At 35.6% G+C, this 22089-nt stretch overlaps 2 protein-coding genes across 5 annotated transcripts; one reads left to right on the top strand and one right to left on the bottom strand.

The window, feature by feature from the left end:
• The first annotated feature begins 5653 nt into the window (after positions 1-5653).
• LOC143468576 (ATP-dependent RNA helicase DDX55-like) lies at positions 5654-16551 on the top strand. Of its 2 annotated transcripts, none has more exons than XM_076965885.1 (15): positions 5654-5815; positions 6120-6254; positions 6374-6533; positions 6605-6764; positions 6895-7006; positions 7117-7321; positions 7525-7618; positions 8124-8216; positions 8289-8415; positions 8548-8710; positions 8777-8903; positions 9038-9209; positions 9392-9466; positions 9540-9659; positions 15546-16551. In XM_076965885.1, exons 1-14 carry the CDS (start codon positions 5729-5731, stop codon positions 9609-9611), a joined length of 1782 nt encoding a protein of 593 aa, XP_076822000.1. In that variant the 5' UTR covers positions 5654-5728; the 3' UTR covers positions 9612-9659; positions 15546-16551. The 2 variants fall into 2 exon arrangements, with proteins under 2 accessions (XP_076822000.1, XP_076821999.1); XM_076965884.1 differs by having other exon boundaries at positions 9540-9639; positions 15546-16548.
• Positions 9800-16888, bottom strand: LOC143468577 (uncharacterized). Of its 3 annotated transcripts, none has more exons than XM_076965888.1 (6): positions 16577-16888; positions 12142-12504; positions 11907-12051; positions 11673-11778; positions 11341-11461; positions 9800-11253 (listed from the first exon to the last, which is right to left on the bottom strand). In XM_076965888.1, exons 2-6 carry the CDS (start codon positions 12281-12283, stop codon positions 10286-10288), a joined length of 1482 nt encoding a protein of 493 aa, XP_076822003.1. In that variant the 5' UTR covers positions 12284-12504; positions 16577-16888; the 3' UTR covers positions 9800-10285. The 3 variants fall into 3 exon arrangements, with proteins under 3 accessions (XP_076822003.1, XP_076822001.1, XP_076822002.1); XM_076965886.1 differs by having other exon boundaries at positions 11586-11778; positions 16577-16855; XM_076965887.1 differs by lacking the exon at positions 16577-16888 and adding an exon at positions 14581-15546 and having other exon boundaries at positions 11586-11778.
• Positions 16889-22089: the final 5201 nt, after the last annotated feature.

The raw sequence follows: 22089 nt of genomic DNA, 5'->3' as shown, positions 1-22089 counted from the left end.
GACTTTTGCACTCCGACTTGAAAGCTTGAATGAAAAAGAATTATGAGGTGACAATTTCTCAATAGGCTACTCGATCTGATATGGTAGTGCAGTCGGAAAGGAGACCGATTTTAAATATCTTTTAAAAGTTTACTATAATCTGAAGTATTAAAACATGAACTATCAAACCGAGCCCTTCCAAAAAACCTTTTCGTTGTCAAAAATTAGGGAGGGGGGCAAGGCGCCTTTCGCCCCCCTCCCTCCGCCCATGAAAATAGAAAGATGATAAAAGTCCAATTAATGCGCAACCAATTTTCATGCCGAAAAGAGGCTTTATTTTTCATGTAGTTCATTACAACTTATAATGCATGGTGTTGAACACATGCACAATAGTGCAGCTAGCGCAGTAAAGAAAAATGAATGCTGGCATGAACAAAACTTTGCTCATTTTTAACTTAGAGGCTGGCCTACGTTTTCTATTCTGTTACTTTTGAATGTAGTCTGGTAACATAATAGCACTACAATCACAGCGTGAATCGTATGATAGTTTGATAAATAAACGAACTTACATTTCACAAAAAATAATAATCATTATCTGTAATAATCGTGTCCAGAAAAATGATTGGAAGTTACGACTTATGTTGTTAATTTTGGACACAATTAGGTGCGTTGCAGAATGGACGTGAAAATGCGGTGTGTTATAAGCGACAAATAAAATCAGCACACTTGAGAGAAGAGCTATGGATTCGTTAAAATATGGATAATATAAAAATTAACTTAATTTTTTATTAAAGCTTGCAATTGCACTGTTATGAGTTCGAAAATAAGCCGTATTGTGACGCGACTATATTACAATGTTTTCATGTCGAATTTTCGATAAAAAGTTATTTGAAGAAACGGCCAAGCAGAAATATTAAGCTGCAAATATTTCATCGGGAATATTCATCTATCCATTATAATCGCTATAACATAGCAAATTAAACCTAATCTAAATTTATCTTTTAATATAGCCTAAAGTTAATTTTAATTAAACTCTAAATAGCTTAAATCGACTTTTTGCATACCCATCTCCTAATCGCCTGTCTTTAACAACGGGCTGCCTGACGGTAGAATAGTCACATGGTTTTTGCTTTCTCCAAGCCTAAGGAACTTGAAAAAAGTAACTACTGTACTTCACTGAAAGTGAGTAACGCAATCCCTTATTAAAGATAAGCGGTTATAGGAGTTACAAGAAATCATAATAGCTTCTAACGCACGATTTTTCTGGTTAGCATAATGTTTCTTAACCTTTTCAGGGTCACGAACTCCCATAACATTCTTTGAAAAGCTATGGACCACTTTGCAAGAAAAACATTGCAAAAGTCGAAATTAGGTTTTAATCTGCAGAGGTTGATGCACAGTTTATCAGTCTTAACTTATGTTATTTGGACTTATTTTACCTGCCGAATTAATGATCTGACTCCGTGGTTGCGTGCGGTTAGAATTCTCTAACCTCTTGCTAGCCGAAAGCTCTTACGATATTACAGATACAGTTTATCAGAAACGGTCCTTTATTGTAGGAACTGTACAGGTTCCGAATATTACACACAATCACAAACTTAGTATTCACCATTTAAAACAGGTCTAAAGAATTGCAATTAACACGACTAACGTAGTACGTTCGTACAATTCTGTATCTCTCCGTCTGAGCGCTTACTCGCGTATAAGTTTGAGCTTATAACAGCGTGGAGCGGTGTGAGCGGAAATATCCGACACAAAATACACGAACATTTCAGAATGTGCGAACGAACAAAATAAGCGTTGGCAATGGGGATTACATTCAGTTAAAACTAGGACGTTATGAAATCACCTGGTAACGTACTAAACGGCGTTTTCACATAAAGTTATTTAGAGCAAGTTTCCAAATATTAAACGACAATTGCAGTGTTATCAATAAACAATACTTCAATAAATAACTGGCGAACACTTTCCCAAGAATGATATAATGGTATTAAAAATGCCACCCAGGCCACTACAAATCAATGTGGTGGCAGTCGAAAAGACGGCAAACAAAACAAAACATAAAACAAATCAATGAACAGCACTCAAAGGTACACCCAATGTACAAGTAACTTAATTATACAACAACAGGAAAACAACAAATGAATCAGAAAAGAAATAGAAGCAATAGAGCGAACAGCGAGCACGAAGGCGGTTTTGCAATTGACCAAACCAAAGTCTTCATTTTAACCTCTGTGTTCTTTGGTCTGTAATCTATATTACATAGACCCTCTGTTCTTTGGGATTTCTATGTTCTTTGGTCCAAACTAGTCGAGGTGCATTGTTTTGACTGCAGCTGTGGTCTGATTTGATCAAGTGTAATAACGATTAACGACCTTATCAACAAATAACGAGTCTAGTATACAAGTGCACAATGATACAGGATGCCTTTGTATACTAGACCAGGGCTTCCCAAACTGGGGGTCGCGACCCCGCAAGGGGTCGCGTAACGAACTTCAGGGGTCGCAAAGCGTATACCAATTTTACACGAAGTACAAAATACAATCAAAACAAAATATCGTTCCAGCCTAATCAACATTGAAACCGCCTTGAGACCAGCATTAACATATATTGAGCCACGGCTGGACTTGCTTTGTAGCAGAAAGCAGTCGCACCAATCACACTGAATAAATGTGTGTGCTTTTTTGTTTCCAGTAGCCTACATAGGCTATGTGTAAAGTAGTAAGTACCGGTAGGCTTTGAGTACTGGTTGCTTGAATTCAGTCTTTGCATCTCAATAAATGTCACTAATGAGTAATGACTAATGTATATTTCGCACTGCTAATCAATTTAAACGTGAAGGGTCGCGGAAAACTTCAGAAGTTTGAAAGGGGTCGCGAGCAAAAAAGTTTGGGAAGCCCTGTACTAGACCTCAGCTACTCAAATTGTGACGTCATCTGGTTGTGCACTTGTGTGCTAGACCTGAAAAAATGTATTGTATTTTATTATTGTACAAAAATGGTGGTCGTGAGTGGTACCTTTGAACATTGAACCATGGTCGCTCATGAGTCTACAATGTTGTACTTTAAGCTTAATATTTATTTCTAGACATCTTGCTCTTCATAATTGCTATAAAAGAGGACATTAGGCTACATGTGTCGCAAAACATAAGATCCTTAAGATTTCATCCTCACCTACCTCTGTTGCAGCTAAGCAAAAGTTGTCCTAACCGAAGTCGTAAGGTTTACTGTAGATTTATGACACGTAGAATAACCTATAAATTATCCGAAGGTTGAATATTTTGTTTGTTTGATGCCCATATCGTTTTTCGTTAATAAACATTGTTTTGTCATGATACGAGTATTATTAGTGTTTAACTGGTTAAGACATGAAATAGATCAGGCGCCATCAAACGTTTTTCACAAAGTGCCAGATAATCATGAAAACTGGCCATCGCGGGCCAAATTCCCACTTTGTTCAATAGGCTACCATACAATAAGCGGTTCATCAGTGAGGTGGGCCAGATAAATTACTCTTGCCGGCCGGATCTGGCCTGCGGGCCGTAGTTTGGTGAACCCTGAAATAGATCATAGGTCCCATACCTCATAGGTCATCTCTATGACTGATTGGTCGCAGAGGAGTGAGACCTATGGGCCAAACAATAAGAATCCAAAATTGTAAAAGCTCCTACTTAAAATTTGTAAAAACGTATCAGAACTTGAAAATAGATAGCATTTCAGGTAATGTTTCAAACCATATTTAAATTTTCAAAATTTAGCTTAGGAAATAGGAATAAATAATTATGAAATTTTGAAAAATAGCTCCCACCCTTGCCCTAACGAAAAAAACCTGCAAACGTAAAAATTAGGCTGCCACTATTTTACCAGAAAAAATCGTACGTTCCAAGCTATTTTGCATGGTTTCTTGTTACCCTAAATTAAATGTTATGATATAGTAGCCTAAGTCTACCTTCCAATCTATATTTAACTTCAATTAAACCCTAAATAACTTAAATCGACTTTTTGCATACCCATTCTCCTTTGAACCAAACCACCTATCTTTTACTATATGGGTTGCGTAACCTACTTATGCTGAAATAGGTCTAGTCACTCTGTAAAAATTGAAGTATTCTCTGCATTCAGTGATGTATGCAGAGAATAAGATTCCTCAACTTCAGGCCCTCTCCTATATTTAAATAAAGTTAATTTTTAAGTAGGCTGTCACCAAAGCCGATAAATTTATTATCTTCTTACTGTCCTTTTTGTTAAGGACGTAACTTGCAAACTGAAATGCAATACTGTAGTGAGAAGTGTTATACTCTAATTCGTTGTTTGCAGATTAGGATCTGGTAAGGGACAGGGTATTAATAATGACTTGTTATTGGGCCATGAATTTATAAGTATATACCACATATACTAAACCATAATGGAAAGTGTATGGCACCTGTGCGTATAAGGTTTATCAACATGAACGCTGAACATTTTTATCTTCGCGCCAATTTATAATAAATAAACAAAGAAAAACTGGTCACTTGAAAGGCAATTTGTAATAAATAAACGAAGAATTGAAGATGCCATCACACCAAATTCATGGCTTTGCACATGCAAGTTCTCATCAAATTGCTGTAGTTTCCAGTTGCGATTATAAGCATAGTTTGTGTTTGTTGCGTGCAACCTTAATTTGCTACAACAGCTGAAAATCTGCAATTTCAAGTTTAAACGGTCAAGAATGACAACACAGATAATTTGTCCAAATCTGAAGTTACCCGTTCTGTATTTCATGGTAGGATTCATCGAGATATCGAGTGTGTAGATGCACTAACTTAGGTGTGCAAGTGTGAAACGGCTAACCAAGTTCATTCATTCAACTTATTTTTTTGCCATATTTGTGGAGGACAAAAAATTGTCCTAACGCTGATGGTCGATTAAACTAAATAATATTTGTACTCGTTTTCATATGTAACTTAAGATATTCATTGTCATTTTAATCTAACCATGTCACCTTATATATTTATTTCGGCTATTAATATCCATGTTTTTAATGTTAGGGAACATGTCGTCTACATCTTCCAACAGCGTTGGTATTTCGTTGTTTGTGTTATTTTGGACTTAAATTCGTTAAACTTAGGAATTATTTTCTGGGTTTGGCGGCTATGCTAATCTACCATCTTATAGCACAATTCTATTATTTCTATCTTGCATGTTTTAAGGACTTTGTCACTTTTTCCTGCTTGTTAATTGTTCATGAGCGTTTGTTTTATTATGCCGTAACTAGAACAGTTAGCATCCTAACTTTCGCTCCGCGCAGTTAATGGCGAAAAATAAACAATAAAATGCCAAAAATATAAAGAATACAATGCAATGTCGAGTCAGTCCTGTTCATATGCGTATGTTTATATAGAAACGTTTCCAATATATATGTCAAGCAGTTTCTCACTTAGCTTACTGATTTGGCTGGCTGGCATCAGCTGTATTTATAAGTTTATAAACTGGTTTTGTACAAGCTTGTTACACAAACATTGTTTAACTGATTTGTAAGTTTGTAAGCTGTAAGTTTGTAAGCTGTAAGCTTAAATTTTTGGATTGTAAATATTGATTTTGATTGACATTAGTTTAACTGACTTACAGCCTACCTGAAATTTTCGGATTGTAAATTTTGATTATGTTTATGGAAATTTTTTAAGAGAGTTAGAAATTTTGTTTCCTGACTCCACAGCCATAGTAAGTAAATTACAGCAACTCTGTGTTCACCTACAACTAAGTTTGCAAATATGTCTTGGGAAAACACTTGCACTCTACATGACCACATTTTGAAAACAGTAAATAACTTTGGATTTAAATCAATGACACCAGTACAAGTATGTATAATGGTGTTGTCATGGAAATGGTTAGATTTCTCTTATTAATCGTACATGTATATATTTATATTGCTGTTTCCGTATTAATACACTAAGAAATGCTTTTTGCTTAGTACTATTTTTGACTTAGGCTACGAATATAATGTTCATTTATAAACCACAGGGTTTAAAACACCACATTAATAAACCACAGACAAGTTTTCACTCTTCATGGATGGATAAACAACTTATAAATTGGCCTTTTATGATTGGTTATATTAGTTTTTAAAGTAAAGTTAAATTAATTGTGTGATTTGTGTTGAAGATTGCCACAATTCCTGTGTTTATGAAAAACAAAGATGTTTGTGTGGAAGCTGTCACTGGTAGTGGAAAAACACTCGCATTTGTTATACCCGTCTTGGAGATTTTATTGAAACGTGAACCACTTAAAAAACACGAGGTAAATGCAATAACAGAAGTTGTACAAATACAAACATCAATATTTTATGTCAATACAATTAAACTGCTGCTTGTCTTAAGTTGCTTTCGTAAAGCTTATGGTAAAACTTATTCAATCAGGTTGGTGGCTTAATTATAAGTCCTACACGGGAACTGGCCAGTCAGATATTTGAAGTTTTCAAGTCATTCAGCAATAAAAATCACTGCGCATTTTCATGTACTTTGCTAATTGGTGGCAGAGGCGATATAGAAAAAGATGTTGAAGATTACAAAGCACTAGGTAACTATAACACATCTAAGATGCTTAAAGTTGATCCACTTTTTCTGTAATATTGTTTTGTTAATCTTTAGGTGCTAATATAATTGTGGGGACACCAGGACGTATAAGTTTTGCACTTGAAAAATGTCCACTTTTGCAAAGTGGTATGCGTATGCTCGAAGTGTTAATCCTAGATGAGGCAGACAGACTTCTTGACTTAGGGTTTCACCAAACACTAACCAGCATAATAAGGTTGGTTGTTATTCACACTCGCTTATTGCTAATCAATTTAGTGACATAGTTTTCATCACTAACTGTAAAAGAACTAATTTTAAAGTAATTATAATTTAAAATCTGATAAGAAATTGCTGGTAATTTTTAGATATCTACCCAAACAGAGAAGAACTGGTTTATTCAGTGCCACACAAACTGATGAGGTTGAGCAGCTCATTAAAGCTGGCATGCGCAATCCAGTAAAGATTGTAGTAAAAGAGGTATACTACAGTATGTGTAATGCAACTTCTAAGTGTACGCTTTAGGTTGTGATCCATGAAAGAAAATTTCTTTTAAACTGGTAATGCTAACATTGGTATAATATTTGTAGAAAGCACCAACTACTGAATCTATCGAGCAAACTGGATTCAGTGATGTAAAAACTCCAGCATCTCTCAGCAACTATTATATCGTTTGTCAGCCTACAGAGAAATTTAATCGACTTATGGATATAATTACTGGAAAAATCAATGAAAAAATGCTTGTCTTCTTTTCAACATGTGCTAGTGTTGATTATTTTGGGCGTGTTATAAAAGGTTATCATTTAATTTAATTTAACTTACATAAAAATTGTATTGTACCAATAAAAGTCATCAGTATTTTTCATAATTTAATGGCTCCAAGTTTTTTACAATTGAATATTTACATTTCAAAACTTTCAACATTAGCAATTTTTCATAATATATCATAAATTATTCTTGTAGAATATCTCATCAAAAATAACTCTTATTACTTGCAGAATTGTGTGGGAGTAAGCTAACTACATTGCTACTTCATGGCAAGATGAAAAAGAAAAGGCTAGATATTTTCAACAATTTTCGAAAAATGGAAAGGTGATTACTAATTCAGTCTAAATCATCTTTTTACTTATTGTTCTGTTGTTGCTCAATGGCATGGTTTCAACCATTTTGGATCTGATAATTGTCAAACTGTATCTACTCATGGTATAGTCGTCAGATCATTTGATAAGCAACTAACAGATTAATGTTCCATACTCAACAGCCGAACACTATTAATAGAATACTTTGGGGAAAGCATGATTGATCTGTGTTATTGTTTATTTGATCTGGTTAACAACACCAAATGTGGTTAAGGTCAAAGTAATCCAAAAAAATAGAATTAATAAAGCACCCATTGAAAACTGGTGGAAACAAGCATGGTTACTGGTGCTTAAATGGTGAAAAACTACTGCTGAATTTGAGTTGAGCAAAGAATTTCTTCAGTTTGAGGATAACCACTCAGATGATGCCATACCAATTTTATAACTGTGTATAATACCCTAAATTATGTATAGAGATTATGTAAATGTTGTTAGTTAATGATATTTGTAATATGCAGAGGTGTTTTAATTTGTACGGATGTCATGGCAAGAGGTATTGATATTCCAGATGTTGACTGGGTGCTTCAGTATGATCCTCCGAGCAATGCAAGGTAAAATAAACATGAAAATAATACTTACATGTTATTATTTTGTCTTCACCTTTTGTTGTTTTTCATGGAAAGTGCATTTGTTCATCGCTGTGGACGTACAGCTAGAGTGGGGAGAAAAGGAAATGCTTTAGTATTTCTCTTACCGACCGAAACTCCTTATGTAGATTTCATTGAGATAAATCAAAAGGCACCAATGCTGGTTTGTTGTTGTACTTCTCCATATTTGTGTTATTATTTATTCATGTGGGAATATTATATACTGTTTTGCAATCCAAAAATTGTTGCCCTGCTCATTTTTTCGGTTTCAGTTAATCTTAAATTCAATACATAGGAATTCGTTTTGAAATCAGAGAAAAACCATATTGAATGGCTTGCAAAGATGAGAAATTTGTCAATCAAGGATAGAGCCATCATGGAGCGTGGAACCCGTGCTTTTGTATCATTTGTTCAGTCGTATGCAAAGCATGAATGCAGCTTTATATTTCGGCTAAAAGGTTCATGCCTCTTTAAGTCCTACAGTGCAGTAGGAACTGTATACTAATAAACTTTGTTGGTTTCAGATTTGAATTTGGGTGAAATGGCTACAGGTTTTGCTTTATTAAAACTTCCTAAGATGCCAGAGCTGAAAAACAAGAAAGTTACTGGATTCATTGAAGCAGATGTTAATGTTAATTTAATACGATACAGGTGAAATATTTTCTATGAATTCTTAGTTCTAAGGGTTAGTTGTGGGATATGCTGTAAGTGCTATTATTTTATTGTGTTCTTTTGTATTTATGTCATTGTTCATTATTTAAATATCTTGATTTGTTATTATCAAGAGATAAACAAAGGGAAAAGCAGCGACAGCGTAATCTGAAGCGTTCAACAAATGAATTAGATTCAAAACCCAAGTATACTAGTAAAAAAGCAAAGGCATGGACTGAAACAAAACAGCGAAAGGAAACTAAAAAGCTCAGAAAAGAGAAGAGGCGTTTGAAAAAAGAAAAGACAGTGGGTGTTGTGTGTATTTACATTGTAAACTTTTTTTTTTTATTACTGATATAATAATTGATACTTTATACAATTTTAATTATGTGATTGTATATAATTCTGGACCCTGAAAATAACTTATCTGAAAATTTATATTTTTGTGAAGTTTGTTCACTTCAGAAATATTTTCTGCAAATGTTCAGATGACCTTTAATGACGATGAGTTAGAAGAGTTAAGAAAAGATGCTCAACTAATTAAAAAAATAAAGCAAAAAAAGGTATGGTTTTTAAAGAGCTGCCAGCTATTGTGTCATTTTATATTGAAATGTTTGCTTCCAAATCTCATTTTAGATGAACGAAGCTGAGTATGACAAAGTTTTGGAGGAAGAGGAAAAGCAGATGACAATGGCTGAGACTCCCTGACACCACATATCGTTATTGTAGTCATGCTGTAAGTAACTTTATCTAAAGGTGTGTACACTTTTTCAATTACAGTTATTTGTAACTGCTCTTGCCATTTTAAATTCTGCAATAAATCTAAACATATATCTTTTGTAAGGTTATTGAGTTACCGTATAAATGTATGAATAATAATTCACAATGTTTAGAAATAATAATAATAATTTGTATAGCTTCCTTTTCCCGATGAAAAAAAAAAAAACGCTCAAAGGTCGCTTCACATTTAACAAATAGTAATTTTTAAGAGATTTCAAGTTTTTCGCATCACGCACGTCGTGCAGTACATCGTTCCAGGCCCTGGCGGTTGCTGCAAAGAACATTTTGTCACCATGCTTTTCAGAAATATATATCTATTTTGTAATAACTACAAGTTCAATTGAGCGGAAGGAACAAGCATATGAAAATACAAATCTCCTAGCAACTTAATTATTACCTTAGTACTGAGTTTAAAATACAAAAATATAATTTCTAGAAAACACATTCAAATTTAACGAAACATTTGAAGTATCACAACCTTTTAAAGTCAAATAAATAAAGATTCCAAACTTTCGTTTCATGATTTAATTAGCGTCGCTCTGCCTGTAAAAAGGAAAACCTTCTTAGTTTCGGAAACTTAATATAAGGATTTACACCGTAAATCAGGCAGATACAAATTCAGCAACAGTTCCTTTTAATTTAATAAGTCTTTCGCGTGTTGCTTGCAACAACACTTTCTTCGCCTCATCGTTGTCCGGTATGATTAATCCCCTATCGCAACGATCAATATAATTCAGCATAACCTCGATTTGTTTATCTGGTTCACTCGTACTTCGTGGGGTTTGAACTGGCGTGTGTTTAGCAAAGTTATATCTATTTCTTGCATACTGTGAAAAGTCTCGCGCGCGTCGTGCAGAGTGACTTCGAAAATTGGACGGTTTTCTTTGTTCGTCGTTGGCCATAGATGCAAGTAACATACGGTGCGTCCTCTCCCGAGCTAGGCACTGGGCCTTTTCATGCATCTTTCTCCGAATTCTCTCTTGTTCAATGTTCGACATCATCTCTTGAGCCACACCACCACTGTTTTGACGTCGGGGGCTTGTTGGGGCAGACACGGTGCCGTTAGATGGTGGCGATAAACCCACATTAGATTTCCTACGAAACATGAGCGCGTTTGGAGCTCGTAACATACTACCTCGTCGGCGTCCTCGCATCGGGGAGGTTTCTCGTTCGTTAACGTTGCCGTTAAAATGTACAGCTACCGCGACACTTGCTGGCCGAGGCGTTTTCCTCACCTTGCTGTCGTTTGGGACTTTCACTTCAACGTTCATAACTTCAGGTTCTATTCCAGTGCTTTGCATTTGCCCATACAACTGCGTGTTTTCCGTATGAGTTACCATAACACTGTCCGATCTTCTCGTCTCGAGAGCTGTTTGATTTTCTTCAGAATTTCTGATGCCGGGAGCAGTGCTTGGTCTCACGTTAACTCCCATCACTTCATCAATCAGAACATCATTGTCCTCCTGGTCGTCGTCTGATAACAAGAGCTGGGAGCATAATTCGGACTTGCTTGTTGCGCTGCTTGTTCTGCTCCGCGTATTGCTATTGATACGTCTGTTACTCGGTGGTTCTGCGTTGAACACAAACTTAATTTAGCTCTGTATAGCTTGGCATAGTTCACTAGGCTTACCTACATAGTGAACCCACTTTACATTACCTTTAACTCCATAAAGAGTTTCTTTGGGTAATTTACTCCTAATAAGATGATCTGCAGAAGCCGGATGCCTCCACCCTCCACCATAATTAGCTTGAGCATTAGCACTAGTCTCTGGGTCCACCTAATTCAAGAAATTTGTGAATTTAGCGTCGTCTTTCATTACTTCAATTTACTAGTAGATTGCTTTATTGATATATAAACTTTGTCTGTAGTGCGTATAAACTTATATAAGTTGCCAGGCAAACCATTCTTTCTGGTGGGACGAGACCATTCCGTTTGTAATACGACTGAGGTGGATCATTGTCACGGTAACCTCCTGATAATGTTCTAACTTTGCTCATAAAGGATTTTACTCGTCCTTGCTTGAAACCGTGTAGTTGTTTTCGCCTTTCAGATGTATCAGTTTCGCTGGTAGCGTTCATTTCAGAATTTTCCAACCTTTTGTTAAGAATAGTATTTACTATATCCAATAATTAAAATTTAAGGACTGGTATGACTTGCTCACCGACGTCGGACTCGGTTAAGTAAGTAAGTGAAATATGTTCTTGTTCTATTGTTTAAAGCACCTCAGCTTTCTCGCTTCTTTTTCGAGCCTCCTTTGTCCCTCATCCTTGATCCTTCTGTCTTCAATGCGGAGTTGTCTGTCATAGATCTTCTCCAATCTCCTCATATAATCAGTCTCGAGGGAGACGAATTCATGGTTGCGTATTTCTTCAACAATAAAAGCCACAAAAGCATTGCATCAAGTTTTGTTAAATAGCCAGCTTTCAAACACCTGCTGCGTAGAGGTCGAATGCTTACTTTTGTTCCAGTCGAAGTGAGAGATTTGTAGTTTCAGTCTGTCTATTTCGAGCTTGTTTTTGTGAACTCGTAGTCGGTCGTTTTTCTTCTCTTGCTTTTGCCGGTGTGCGATTAATTTTGCCAGCTTATCTTGTTCTGGCATATTTGAAGACAGTTTATGCAATAATTGGTGGAGGTATTATGTGCTTTTTGCGACTGCAGTGAAGAGTCTCATGATCTCTCAATGAATGTCCGTCGTGGTAGCTGTTTGCATCAGAATATTATGTCCGTGGATTTTGTGGAGTGGAAATTGATGAAGAGGGTTGATGTTGTTGTTGAACCACTTGACGGTTGTTTGCTGGATTTTGTGGTACTTCTCTCGATCTAAAATATATTGTTCACTAAATAATTTGCACAGAAAACTTGAAACGGCCGTGCTATGTAAAGTTGCGGAAACTAAAAGACTGTTAGTGATGAATATTTGTCGAAATGTTATATTATACAAAGGCAGTAGCTAAAGGAAGCATCAACACCATAAAGCTGGGATTTTAGCGGACTATCTGCAGCAAGTTAGCAATAGCTTTAGACGTTGATTGTATACTACTTTCAGTTCTTTTTCAGAGACGGGATGGAATTTCTTGTAATTTATTAGCAAACTATGTTATGCTAGATTCCAAATCTATCTCATAAAAAATATTAAAACATTAGAATACTGTAATGTAATATTCAGAGATGGGTTTTGAATTTTAACCGACTTCCTTTCGCCGTTAGCTGGCGTATCGCTGTTAACAATGGGCTCGGGTTCCAAATAGCGACTGTCAGAACAGCGACTGTCAATAGAGCGACCACACGACAGCGATTCATTTAAAACAGCGACTGTCAATAGAGCGACTACACGACAGCGATTCATCAAAAACAGCGACTGCCACAACAGCGACCTCACTTCTTTTATTAAATCCAAGGCTTACGCGCACACGCACTCTTTCACCCCCTCCACACATACCTTCCATCCCCCACACCTCTCTACACACGTATGCACGCACAAACAGGCAAACACTGCGTAGTGAAAGATTGAAACCAAAAGGGACTTTAAAACAACATTTTATTTGGACTATCCATAGAAGTCACATGATTTAAAAAGAAATAGGCTAGGCAAGCCAAACAACAGAAAGTCGTCAAGCCTTGCAATAAAATTCAGGGTCTAGAAAAAGATTGAAACCAAAAGGGACTTTTAAACAACCAAAAGTCTTGCACGTCAAGTCTTCTTACTGCAGCTGTTTTTACACTGTTTTCAACTCTCCTGGCTGCCACTTCCGTAGGGTTTGGTGGATGCGTGTGGACGCCACTGCTCACTGGGGGTTGTTGTTGCTCACGATACTGAAGGCTTGTCGTTAGGCGACCTTTACAACCTGTTTTAGCACATCTCCAATTGATTGTATTTAACTTTGTTTTGTCTTTCCTGTACAAAAAGCCTTCATAACTTATCATGTCACTTCCTTTTCTTGAAATTATAAAATCCATTGGGGCAAATTTTTCAAACGACCTTAAAATTAATGAAATTTTTCAAACGACCTTGAAATTAATGTGACACGTCATAGTGTTGCCTTCCATTTATAAATGCCTCATTCGACTCAGTGAATTAAGTCTAGGCTTACCATACGTCCCGTTTTAGCCGGGACAGTCCCGCTTTTAAAGGCTTTGTCCCGGCGTCCCGATCAGTCAACTAAAAGTCCCGCTTTGGCATTTACTGAGCCAGCATTGCCCCACACTACACGAATATTAGCATGATGTGATTGGTTTGTTTAGCCAATTTGCTGAAAAGCAATACCCGATGCGTGTTCTTGTTTCGTTGTGTTAAATGTGAAAGTAATTGTTACATCATTGTAGCGGGTAATTGGTCCAGTGGTGAGTTGATTGTTAGCGCATTCGCTTGTTCACTGTTCAGTAATAGTAGGCTATGAGGAGGAGGAGATGATCTTTTTGCAGTTAGGTTATTGAAAGAACTTATTTCGTACGGTTCCGGTACTTGTTTGCATTTTCTTCCGCTTTTCAATCAAAAAAATATGGTAAGCCTAGTTAAGTCGCTATCATAACAGTCGCTGTTTTAATGCGGTCGGCATTTATACAATCGCTGTTTGGAATGTCGCTCACTTGATTACGTCGCTATTATGAAGTCGCCATGGATGCCGTTAACAATGTCAAGTGAAATTTTTAATCACAAGCTATACCACATTTTGTTTTTAAAAATCGGTATGAAATTTGTTAAAGTAGTATATCTTGCTAGACTCCAAAGTTTAAAGCGATTGTAATATATTTATGCAATAAAATGATAAACAGAGCAGCGCATTCCCGGTGGTCGTTGGATTACAAAAAGCCTTGCTAAATATTTTTACATGTACGTAGCGGGGTCGATTTTCCCAGCCTTAGCCAGCTCTATATAAACGAGTTAAAATGACAAACCTTGGTCTCGCTGTCTGCGTTCTAGGGATGTAGTTTGGTAACACCGGACCACGGTAACTGGGCAAAGCTTCACCTATTGACATATCCTTTTCATGCTTAAAACCTTTTTCTATGCCTTTCATGGATTTGCAACTGGCGACGTACTATGCTTATCATGGTATGCATTTTCCCTAACGTTTGAGCATTTTATTACTAGCTAGCTGGGTCATTATCACAACAATAATAGTAAAAATAATTATATTAAGAATTGTATAGCGCTATATACCCGATTAAAAGTACTCAAAGGCGTCGTGATTGGCAGCATCTCATTTTGTATATTAAACCTACCTGTTTTGTATTGCTGGTTTGTATTTAATTCATTTACACATTTTGATATGAAACTTTGCGTTGGAGATTCTAGTAACTTGGTTTAGCAAAAGCTTTTATAATAAAAGTTTCCTCAGAGCTTCTTGGTTTTTCAAGACGTATATTTGTTTTTAAAAACCATGTTAACTGAACAAAAGCCGATTTAGTCGTAATCGGTTCCGAAAACATAATTGGGGATTTACTGCAAAGTTTAAAGCGTAGTCATTCAATTTTATACACGCTGAGATACTTTGAGATATTCACGCTGAGATCTTTTATAATACGCTGTTACAAAGAGTTTCTTTTAAAACTGAGTGATTTTATAACATACTACTGTAATAATGTCGTACTTATAAGTGGTGACGGACGTAACGTGAAACACGTATTAGATTTTATGCACGCATAAGGTGGTTATGGGTTACATATAACAACCAACGCGATAGAGTCGTCTTAGTTGTCGCAGATGCTCTACTACACTCTCTGTCATATACAACAATAGGATGTGCTTCTGGATTTTCCGCTAATGTGTTTGCTTATAAGACCTTTCACTTATTGTCTGTCCGTGATGTATTGTTTGATTACGTGTGTGACGTCTACAAAAGTAAATCTTTTCATTTTAGACATGACTAGAAACGTGAAACTTCTAGATGGATCGATCCTTTCCGCAACATTCCAGCTATTACCGAACTGAGGAAATATAACCTGCCACGACGGTGCAAAAAATGGGCCCTCTAATTGCCATACTGTGACTTTTTCGTAGAGTTTTATTTCAGAAATGACGATGACAGTCTTACTGGTAAAACTGTGAAATCGCTAATAAAGCCTATTATAACATTAAACCTAACCAGCTGCTGCACTGCGCTTGTTATGTGGATAAAGGTACGCGAAGACACACAGCAGTATGTTTGGTGGAAAGGTTTTAAATTACATAAATTCCGCACCGTATATCATACAGACACCATCTTTCTGCGCACAGTGTGACTTAATTTTGACATTTCGCTGCTCGTATCGAGTGTTCCGTAACACACCTGAAAACTTGTCGGAAATACCGCCTATGAGAGACCTCATTGTTCAGAACCTGCTTCTAAAACAAAACGCTGATAACTTGAAAATCATGATAAATCTAATGATTTGTGACAAGATTCAGATATCATCGAACGTTATACTGAGCACACCGTGTTTTGAGCACGTTAATCATAACTATAAGAACGAGGTCGAGGAATGTTTTCACATCCGCTACTTCATAAGGATAAGTCATAACCTTAATGCGTAATCACAGAAAACCTGCTGCAATATCATAAATAGCCTTAACCTTCGCTTAAATCCTTTCTTGACCGCATCGGCATCACGTTGTCATATGGGATTACTTGGTGCTTAGATACTAGCGGTGTTGAAAGGTATAACGCCTCTTGGCCTATTATTTGTTTACTTAGACTAAATTATTATTTTACTAATTAATTTTCTGGTGAGCAAACCGCCTTTTACACATAAATATATCCTATACGTAGTATGTAACAGATGACTACTGAGAATAAAATAGTAGGCTAGCAGAACTTCAATTAGTAGGTAAAATAAACACATATGTTACATTTTATCAAAGTGTTTGCATGCTGTTATTGAAACAAACACTCATTTCGCTCCTCTTACTTACCACGATGTAGGCCTAGAACTTGTTCTTTGTTTCCCTATGCAAGAATACAGTATTCAAATATGGTTCTTCTCACTTGTGGGTTAGGCTTTTGTTTATAGAATGGCCCTTCCGCAGTCCAAACTTATTTGTACAATCTTTACCAGAGGATAGGTCAACTTTGTGTTGCCTTGCTTATGATGATCTACTTAAACACGCACGAATTACAAGTCTGTCGAAGTAAAGTAGGCCTAAACTGAACTCTCTTAATTAACTTTATAGTTTTGCTTATGTATACCACTCCTTATAAAAGCTGGCAAACTTGTCACTAAGAATATTGCAATTTTCGTCCTCTTTAGTTACAAAAACCTTCGTATTGTAACTGACAAAGGTAACCAATAGGCTAACTGTTACAGGCTTTATTATATGGCATTGCCAACCATTTAATTTTATCACGAAGTCATCCTTTGTTGTTAAGATTAATACTTTAATTCAATTTTGAGCAAATAGCGAACAAAAGCGCTATGCTCACACTGCCTATACATATCGATTTCACACAAACTAACGGTTTCTGTGTTAACAGTAAAATCAACTTGCGACTATCTCAACTGAAATATTATGTTGTTGTGGCTCGGTATCTATGGTTCTTGTAGAAGCTATTAGTAGTTTGTTGCCAGCTATTAAAATGCGCCGTGAACTATTTTTATGTTAGCAAGCAAAAGTTTTATTTGTACAAAGATCACTTATATGCTCGTTACATCAGGTATACTATTAGCTCACTTTCTCATACAAAGCCAATAGTTGGGCGATAGCATCGCGGTTTTCATAGCAGCATGTTTTAAAAGATAAGAGTTATACGTGTTCCTTTGGTCAGATGTTCTGAAAATTCCTTTTTGCTGAAAAGAAACCTTACCGCTTTCTCAATCATGTTTTTTTTACTTCAATTTACTGCTGTCTCAACTGAAACTTTGGCGAAATCTTTAATGTTTGAACTGTATGTAGACGTCGTCAGGTAGATGGAAAAAGCATAGAATCAAATAACGCTGATACCGTAAGAAAATTTTCGAAAATATGTTTACTAATTGATCTAATCAGATTACGCTGGTCGCTTGTTACAATAACAGTATATGCACCCAGATGCGCTCTATAGTAATCCCATTGTATTCCCATTGTATTCCAATCATTCACAACGTTGGAGATTTGTGGAGACTATTGTATATCACCCTAGTGTTTGTTTACCAAGTTTCGTCGATCTGTATGGCTAAGTGACCTGATGACAGTTAAAAGAAACACAGTAAAAGCGCGTGGCTTACTCTTATTCAAGCGCTTGTTTTGGAAACTGTTAATTTAAAAAGCTGTAGATGTGCAGACCGGTAGCTGTGCCAAGGAATCGCACAAAGCTCTCCAATTAGTTGTATCAGTTAGGTTGAATGACACATGCTCATACAATATTTTCGTCCGGAAGGCAACTTTGTTTTAGCAATAACACTTGTTGCTTGTTTTTAAAACTTCATTAAATATTTTTCAGGGTAAATTATACCACGTGTAGTTAATTATATTATATTCTATATTGGCCTAATATGGTATAGAATAATATAACATGTAATTACACATTATATTTTGAAGGAAAATACAGCTCATCTTGGCCATTAAAAGCAGGCATATTTCTTTCTGATAAAAGTTAAATCTGTTGAAAAAACTATTATTTCACATGATCATTTTACAAACTTAATCTATTAATAAATCTTCAACAATTTCATAAGGATTGAGGTAATCACAACTTTGAGAAACACAAGTTTTTTTTATTCTTTCACTTACAGGCCACCAGCCAAGTGACAGCATCGTCACAAATAAAACAACCTGTAACAAAGTAGGTTTGCAATTAACAATTAAAACAAAGGCACACTTTAGACGTTTTAACGATTTGTTTCCGCGCAAACACTAATTAAGATTACAACACTAATTAAGAACCTAAGATTAACCAACGAGGAATATGTCATATTTACTAAAGAGCAGAGTTGCTCACCAATAGCGAAATGGTTCGGACCGACTGAAAATGGTTCAACCTCTTGTAAGACTTCTTTCAAGTCAATGCCGTTCACAAAGTTAACCGGCCAAATATTTATCTTTGGTACATATTATTTTATTATATTAGTGATTTTAAATGCATTTTTAAATTGTTGCTTGATTTTAGAGTATAAAATTGTTTTTAATTGGTTGATGGAAAATTGTAGTGTAGCTGAATATAATCTATGTTGTAGAGTGTAGACTCTTTCGTCCTTGATTTCGTTGAAAGCAAAAAATTTAGCTCACTCACTATATTTCTCATCATCATGTCTTAGTACGCCCGTTGAAGCAATCTTATGCTTGCGAGAGCTCGTGTGGAAGAATTAAAAATGAAAATTAACCCTAGAGTACCATGTTATATTCAACTTTTTTATTTTGCTACATTTCTGCAAGTATTTGAAGATTTCCTTAAACCAGAGGTGTATAAACTAATTCTAGTTTGTATATCTCTGCTTAAATGCAGAAGATATTATTCAAGGAAATTGATTGTCACACAGATATTAAACTATGTGTAATGTAATATCTATGATTATTATCACCACATTGGTCAAAAATTAAATTAATCACTAGAGGACGCAATTTACCGTGTGACGTAGTTATGACAACACTACGCTCTTCTGAAAAGCTTTCATTTATCAAGGTCTTGTTTTTGTTTGGTAGCCCGCCTAACATCAACAAATCTCGTTTTCATCCGAACCAGTAATAAAGCAACCAAAACATGTAGCCATAAGGCTTATGAAAATATGCTCTAGTGGTAACGAATCATCACCGAGTTTAATAAATCGGAAAAGGCTTTGGCTTTCCTCAGTCCGAGGATAAAGTCTGCGATAGGCTACTGTAAGTGTAACCTACTGTTATTTCTGTTGGCTATTTGTGGCTCTTTTACTCATGCTTAGAGTTACAAGTTACTCCAAATATTATGCGCACCGTCGTTCTTATTGAATTTTGTATTTACTGTAGATTTCTGGTAAACATTTTCCGAGTTACCGTCGCTATTTTTTTGGCTGCCACTATTTCACCGGAAAATAGGGTGTGTACGAAGTTATTTTGCACAGTTTCTTGTTAAACTTTATAACTTAGTAACCTAAACTTAACCGAAATCTACTTTCTAATCTAAATCTCCGATAATAAAACCTTAAATAGCTAAAGTTTTTTTGCATAGCCTACCCATTCTCCTTAGAACTTATCGTCTATCTTTTAACAGGCTGCATGACCTACATTCAGTGAAATAGTCACTACGATTTTGGCTGGCAAGGTTTTTTCGATCACCTATAGGTTACTTAACACTGGAAATTATCGACCCACTTTGATTCTTTTTTAAATTACAAACGTTCTGGGCATTGGATTTTAAAGATTTTGCTCAGGTGAGTTGCATATGAATTCCTTAACGATATAAAATATGTTGCCTATGTTCTTATTTTACAGTGAGTGAAATCCTACACACTGGACATGTACGATATGCCCTCTAGATAACGTGGTCAGGGAAGCATACGACATAAAATGCGTAAGAGTTTGCCTGTTACCTGCGACATGTTACATGGGCTAATATTGTTTTGCATGTCACGTGAAGTTTAAACTAATCAACTAGAAGTAAGTGCAAACCGAATTATTACATTCAAACACGCCGTAGATACCATGCAAACTCTTACGTATTTTACATCAAATGCTATGCAGACCACCTAACGCGGCTTCGTAGTGAATTAGTCCAGTGTGTAGGATTAAAACCACTGTAAAATAAGAACTAGGCAACATATTTCCAAACTTTTTCTTTATGCATCTTAATCCATATGCAACTCGCTGTCATGAGTGAAATCTTTACATTCCAATGCCCATAACGTCAGAATTTAAAAAAGAATCAAAGTGGGTAGACATTTTCCATTGGTAAGTATAGGCGATCGAAAAAATTTTACCATGCAGTAACTCAGAAAGGGTCTATTGTACCATAACTAGGTATGAAATAGACCCTTGAGGAAAACAACAGTGAACCGGTAATTTGCAATTTAATTAATGATTTTATGCATTGTTTTAACATTGACATAGTTTAATTTTTGCCTCATAATTCTAATGAAGTAATGCATATTCTAGTAAAAAGCATGGTGACTCTTGCATTTTTTTATTTAACCAGTATCTGCATATGACAAAACGTGGCAATAATACTGCCATAGTGGAGATTTGATGTAATGAACTAAACTAAGAAACTAGTAAACATGTTGAAATTCTAAGATGCAAGTATTAAAAATAACAATGCAGTTATAGGAAAAATGAACATTAGGCTATTATAAGAATAAACATAAAACTGCATTCAATATCTGAAAATACCTTGCTCTTGAATTTCCAGAGTGGAAAATTTGGGAAACTGCCAAATGAACGACTAAGAGATTTTCTAGGAGGTTCTTTGAGTGGCAGCTAAAAGTTTAAAAAAGCATAAAACGTAAAAAAGATTTGGTTTCTTTCCACATTGTTCATTGTACCCAACTGCGGCAGTTTTTGACGAGAAATTATTTGTGCAAAGACGTAAATTTTGGCTTGATGGTGTGAACTGAAACTTAAATTCTTTGTGCATTTATTATAAATTGACTTTCAAAAACCAGCTTTTCTTTGTTTGTTTATTATAAATCGTTGTGATACTAAAAAAGTTCAGCTGGCATGTTTATGAACTTCTGGAGCCACCCTTTTGACTGTGGGCAATGTGCATACATTTTGCAATGTTCTAGCTCAGGCGATTTTCATTGAACACTGTTAGCTTTGCAATTTCTCTGTAGAATATCAAGTTTTTGAAATTTTTCTTACAAGCCTATTGATTGTTGTATGCCCATCTGGCTTTTTGGGTCCAACTAAATTTAAATTATTTTCTGTGCAAATTATTTACTAGAAATCCTTACCAAATTGTATTGTACTGTAACGTTGCTTATGCTTGAATACCAAAGTTTGTGGGCAAGATCTTCCATGTGCCCTACAAGCCAACTAGTTTGATTTCAAGTAGATTGTTTGCAACTGTGCGGTTGCGGTAGGCCTATCCGCTAAGCATGACACAAAGTACAAGTAAACTTGAATTAAGAATAAAATTATTCACTGTTTTGGCATTCAATAAGGCAACATATGAAGTTGTTAGTCACGCAGGTTATTACATGAATATTTTGAAATAAATTTTATAATATTGCCCTTCAAAATTCATGTTCATGATGTATAACTAAAATTCACTTTTGTTTAGAAATATGTTGCTGTCATCCCCTCAGTAGCCTACTTTATATGCACTTATGCAGCATAACTGAGATAGAAGGTACAGCCGAGAAAAGTTCTGATAAGATATAATGAGTTATTTATTTGTAAAAATGTAGCAAATACCCAGAGAGTGCTATTAAAGTTTATCAAAAATGTCTAAAGATACCGTTTGCACGCATAGTATATATTAAGTATAAATTTTCAAAATTATGTTAGACTGTAAAGTTTGGCTTGTGTGAGATATTTAC

Source organism: Clavelina lepadiformis, chromosome 8 (assembly GCF_947623445.1).
Source record: "Clavelina lepadiformis chromosome 8, kaClaLepa1.1, whole genome shotgun sequence".
In the NCBI taxonomy this organism is placed as follows: Eukaryota; Metazoa; Chordata; class Ascidiacea; order Aplousobranchia; family Clavelinidae; genus Clavelina; species Clavelina lepadiformis.
Note: the sequence above shows the minus strand (reverse complement) of the source record. Positions and strands in the feature narration are given on the sequence as shown.

Excerpts from the sequence above, each read along its gene's own strand:
- LOC143468576 (XM_076965885.1), top strand. The coding sequence starts at position 5,729 with ATGTCTTGGGAAAACACTTGCACTCTACATGACCACATTTTGAAAACA. Across the intron at positions 8,416-8,547 it reads ATCAAAAGGCACCAATGCTG|GAATTCGTTTTGAAATCAGA; the intron begins GTTTGTTGTTGT and ends TTCAATACATAG. Across the intron at positions 8,711-8,776 it reads CTTTATATTTCGGCTAAAAG|ATTTGAATTTGGGTGAAATG; the intron begins GTTCATGCCTCT and ends TGTTGGTTTCAG.
- LOC143468577 (XM_076965886.1), bottom strand. The coding sequence starts at position 12,283 with ATGCCAGAACAAGATAAGCTGGCAAAATTAATCGCACACCGGCAAAAG. Across the intron at positions 12,052-12,141 it reads TCACTTCGACTGGAACAAAA|AAATACGCAACCATGAATTC; the intron begins GTAAGCATTCGA and ends TTATTGTTGAAG. Across the intron at positions 11,462-11,585 it reads TCGTCCCACCAGAAAGAATG|GTGGACCCAGAGACTAGTGC; the intron begins GTTTGCCTGGCA and ends TTCTTGAATTAG.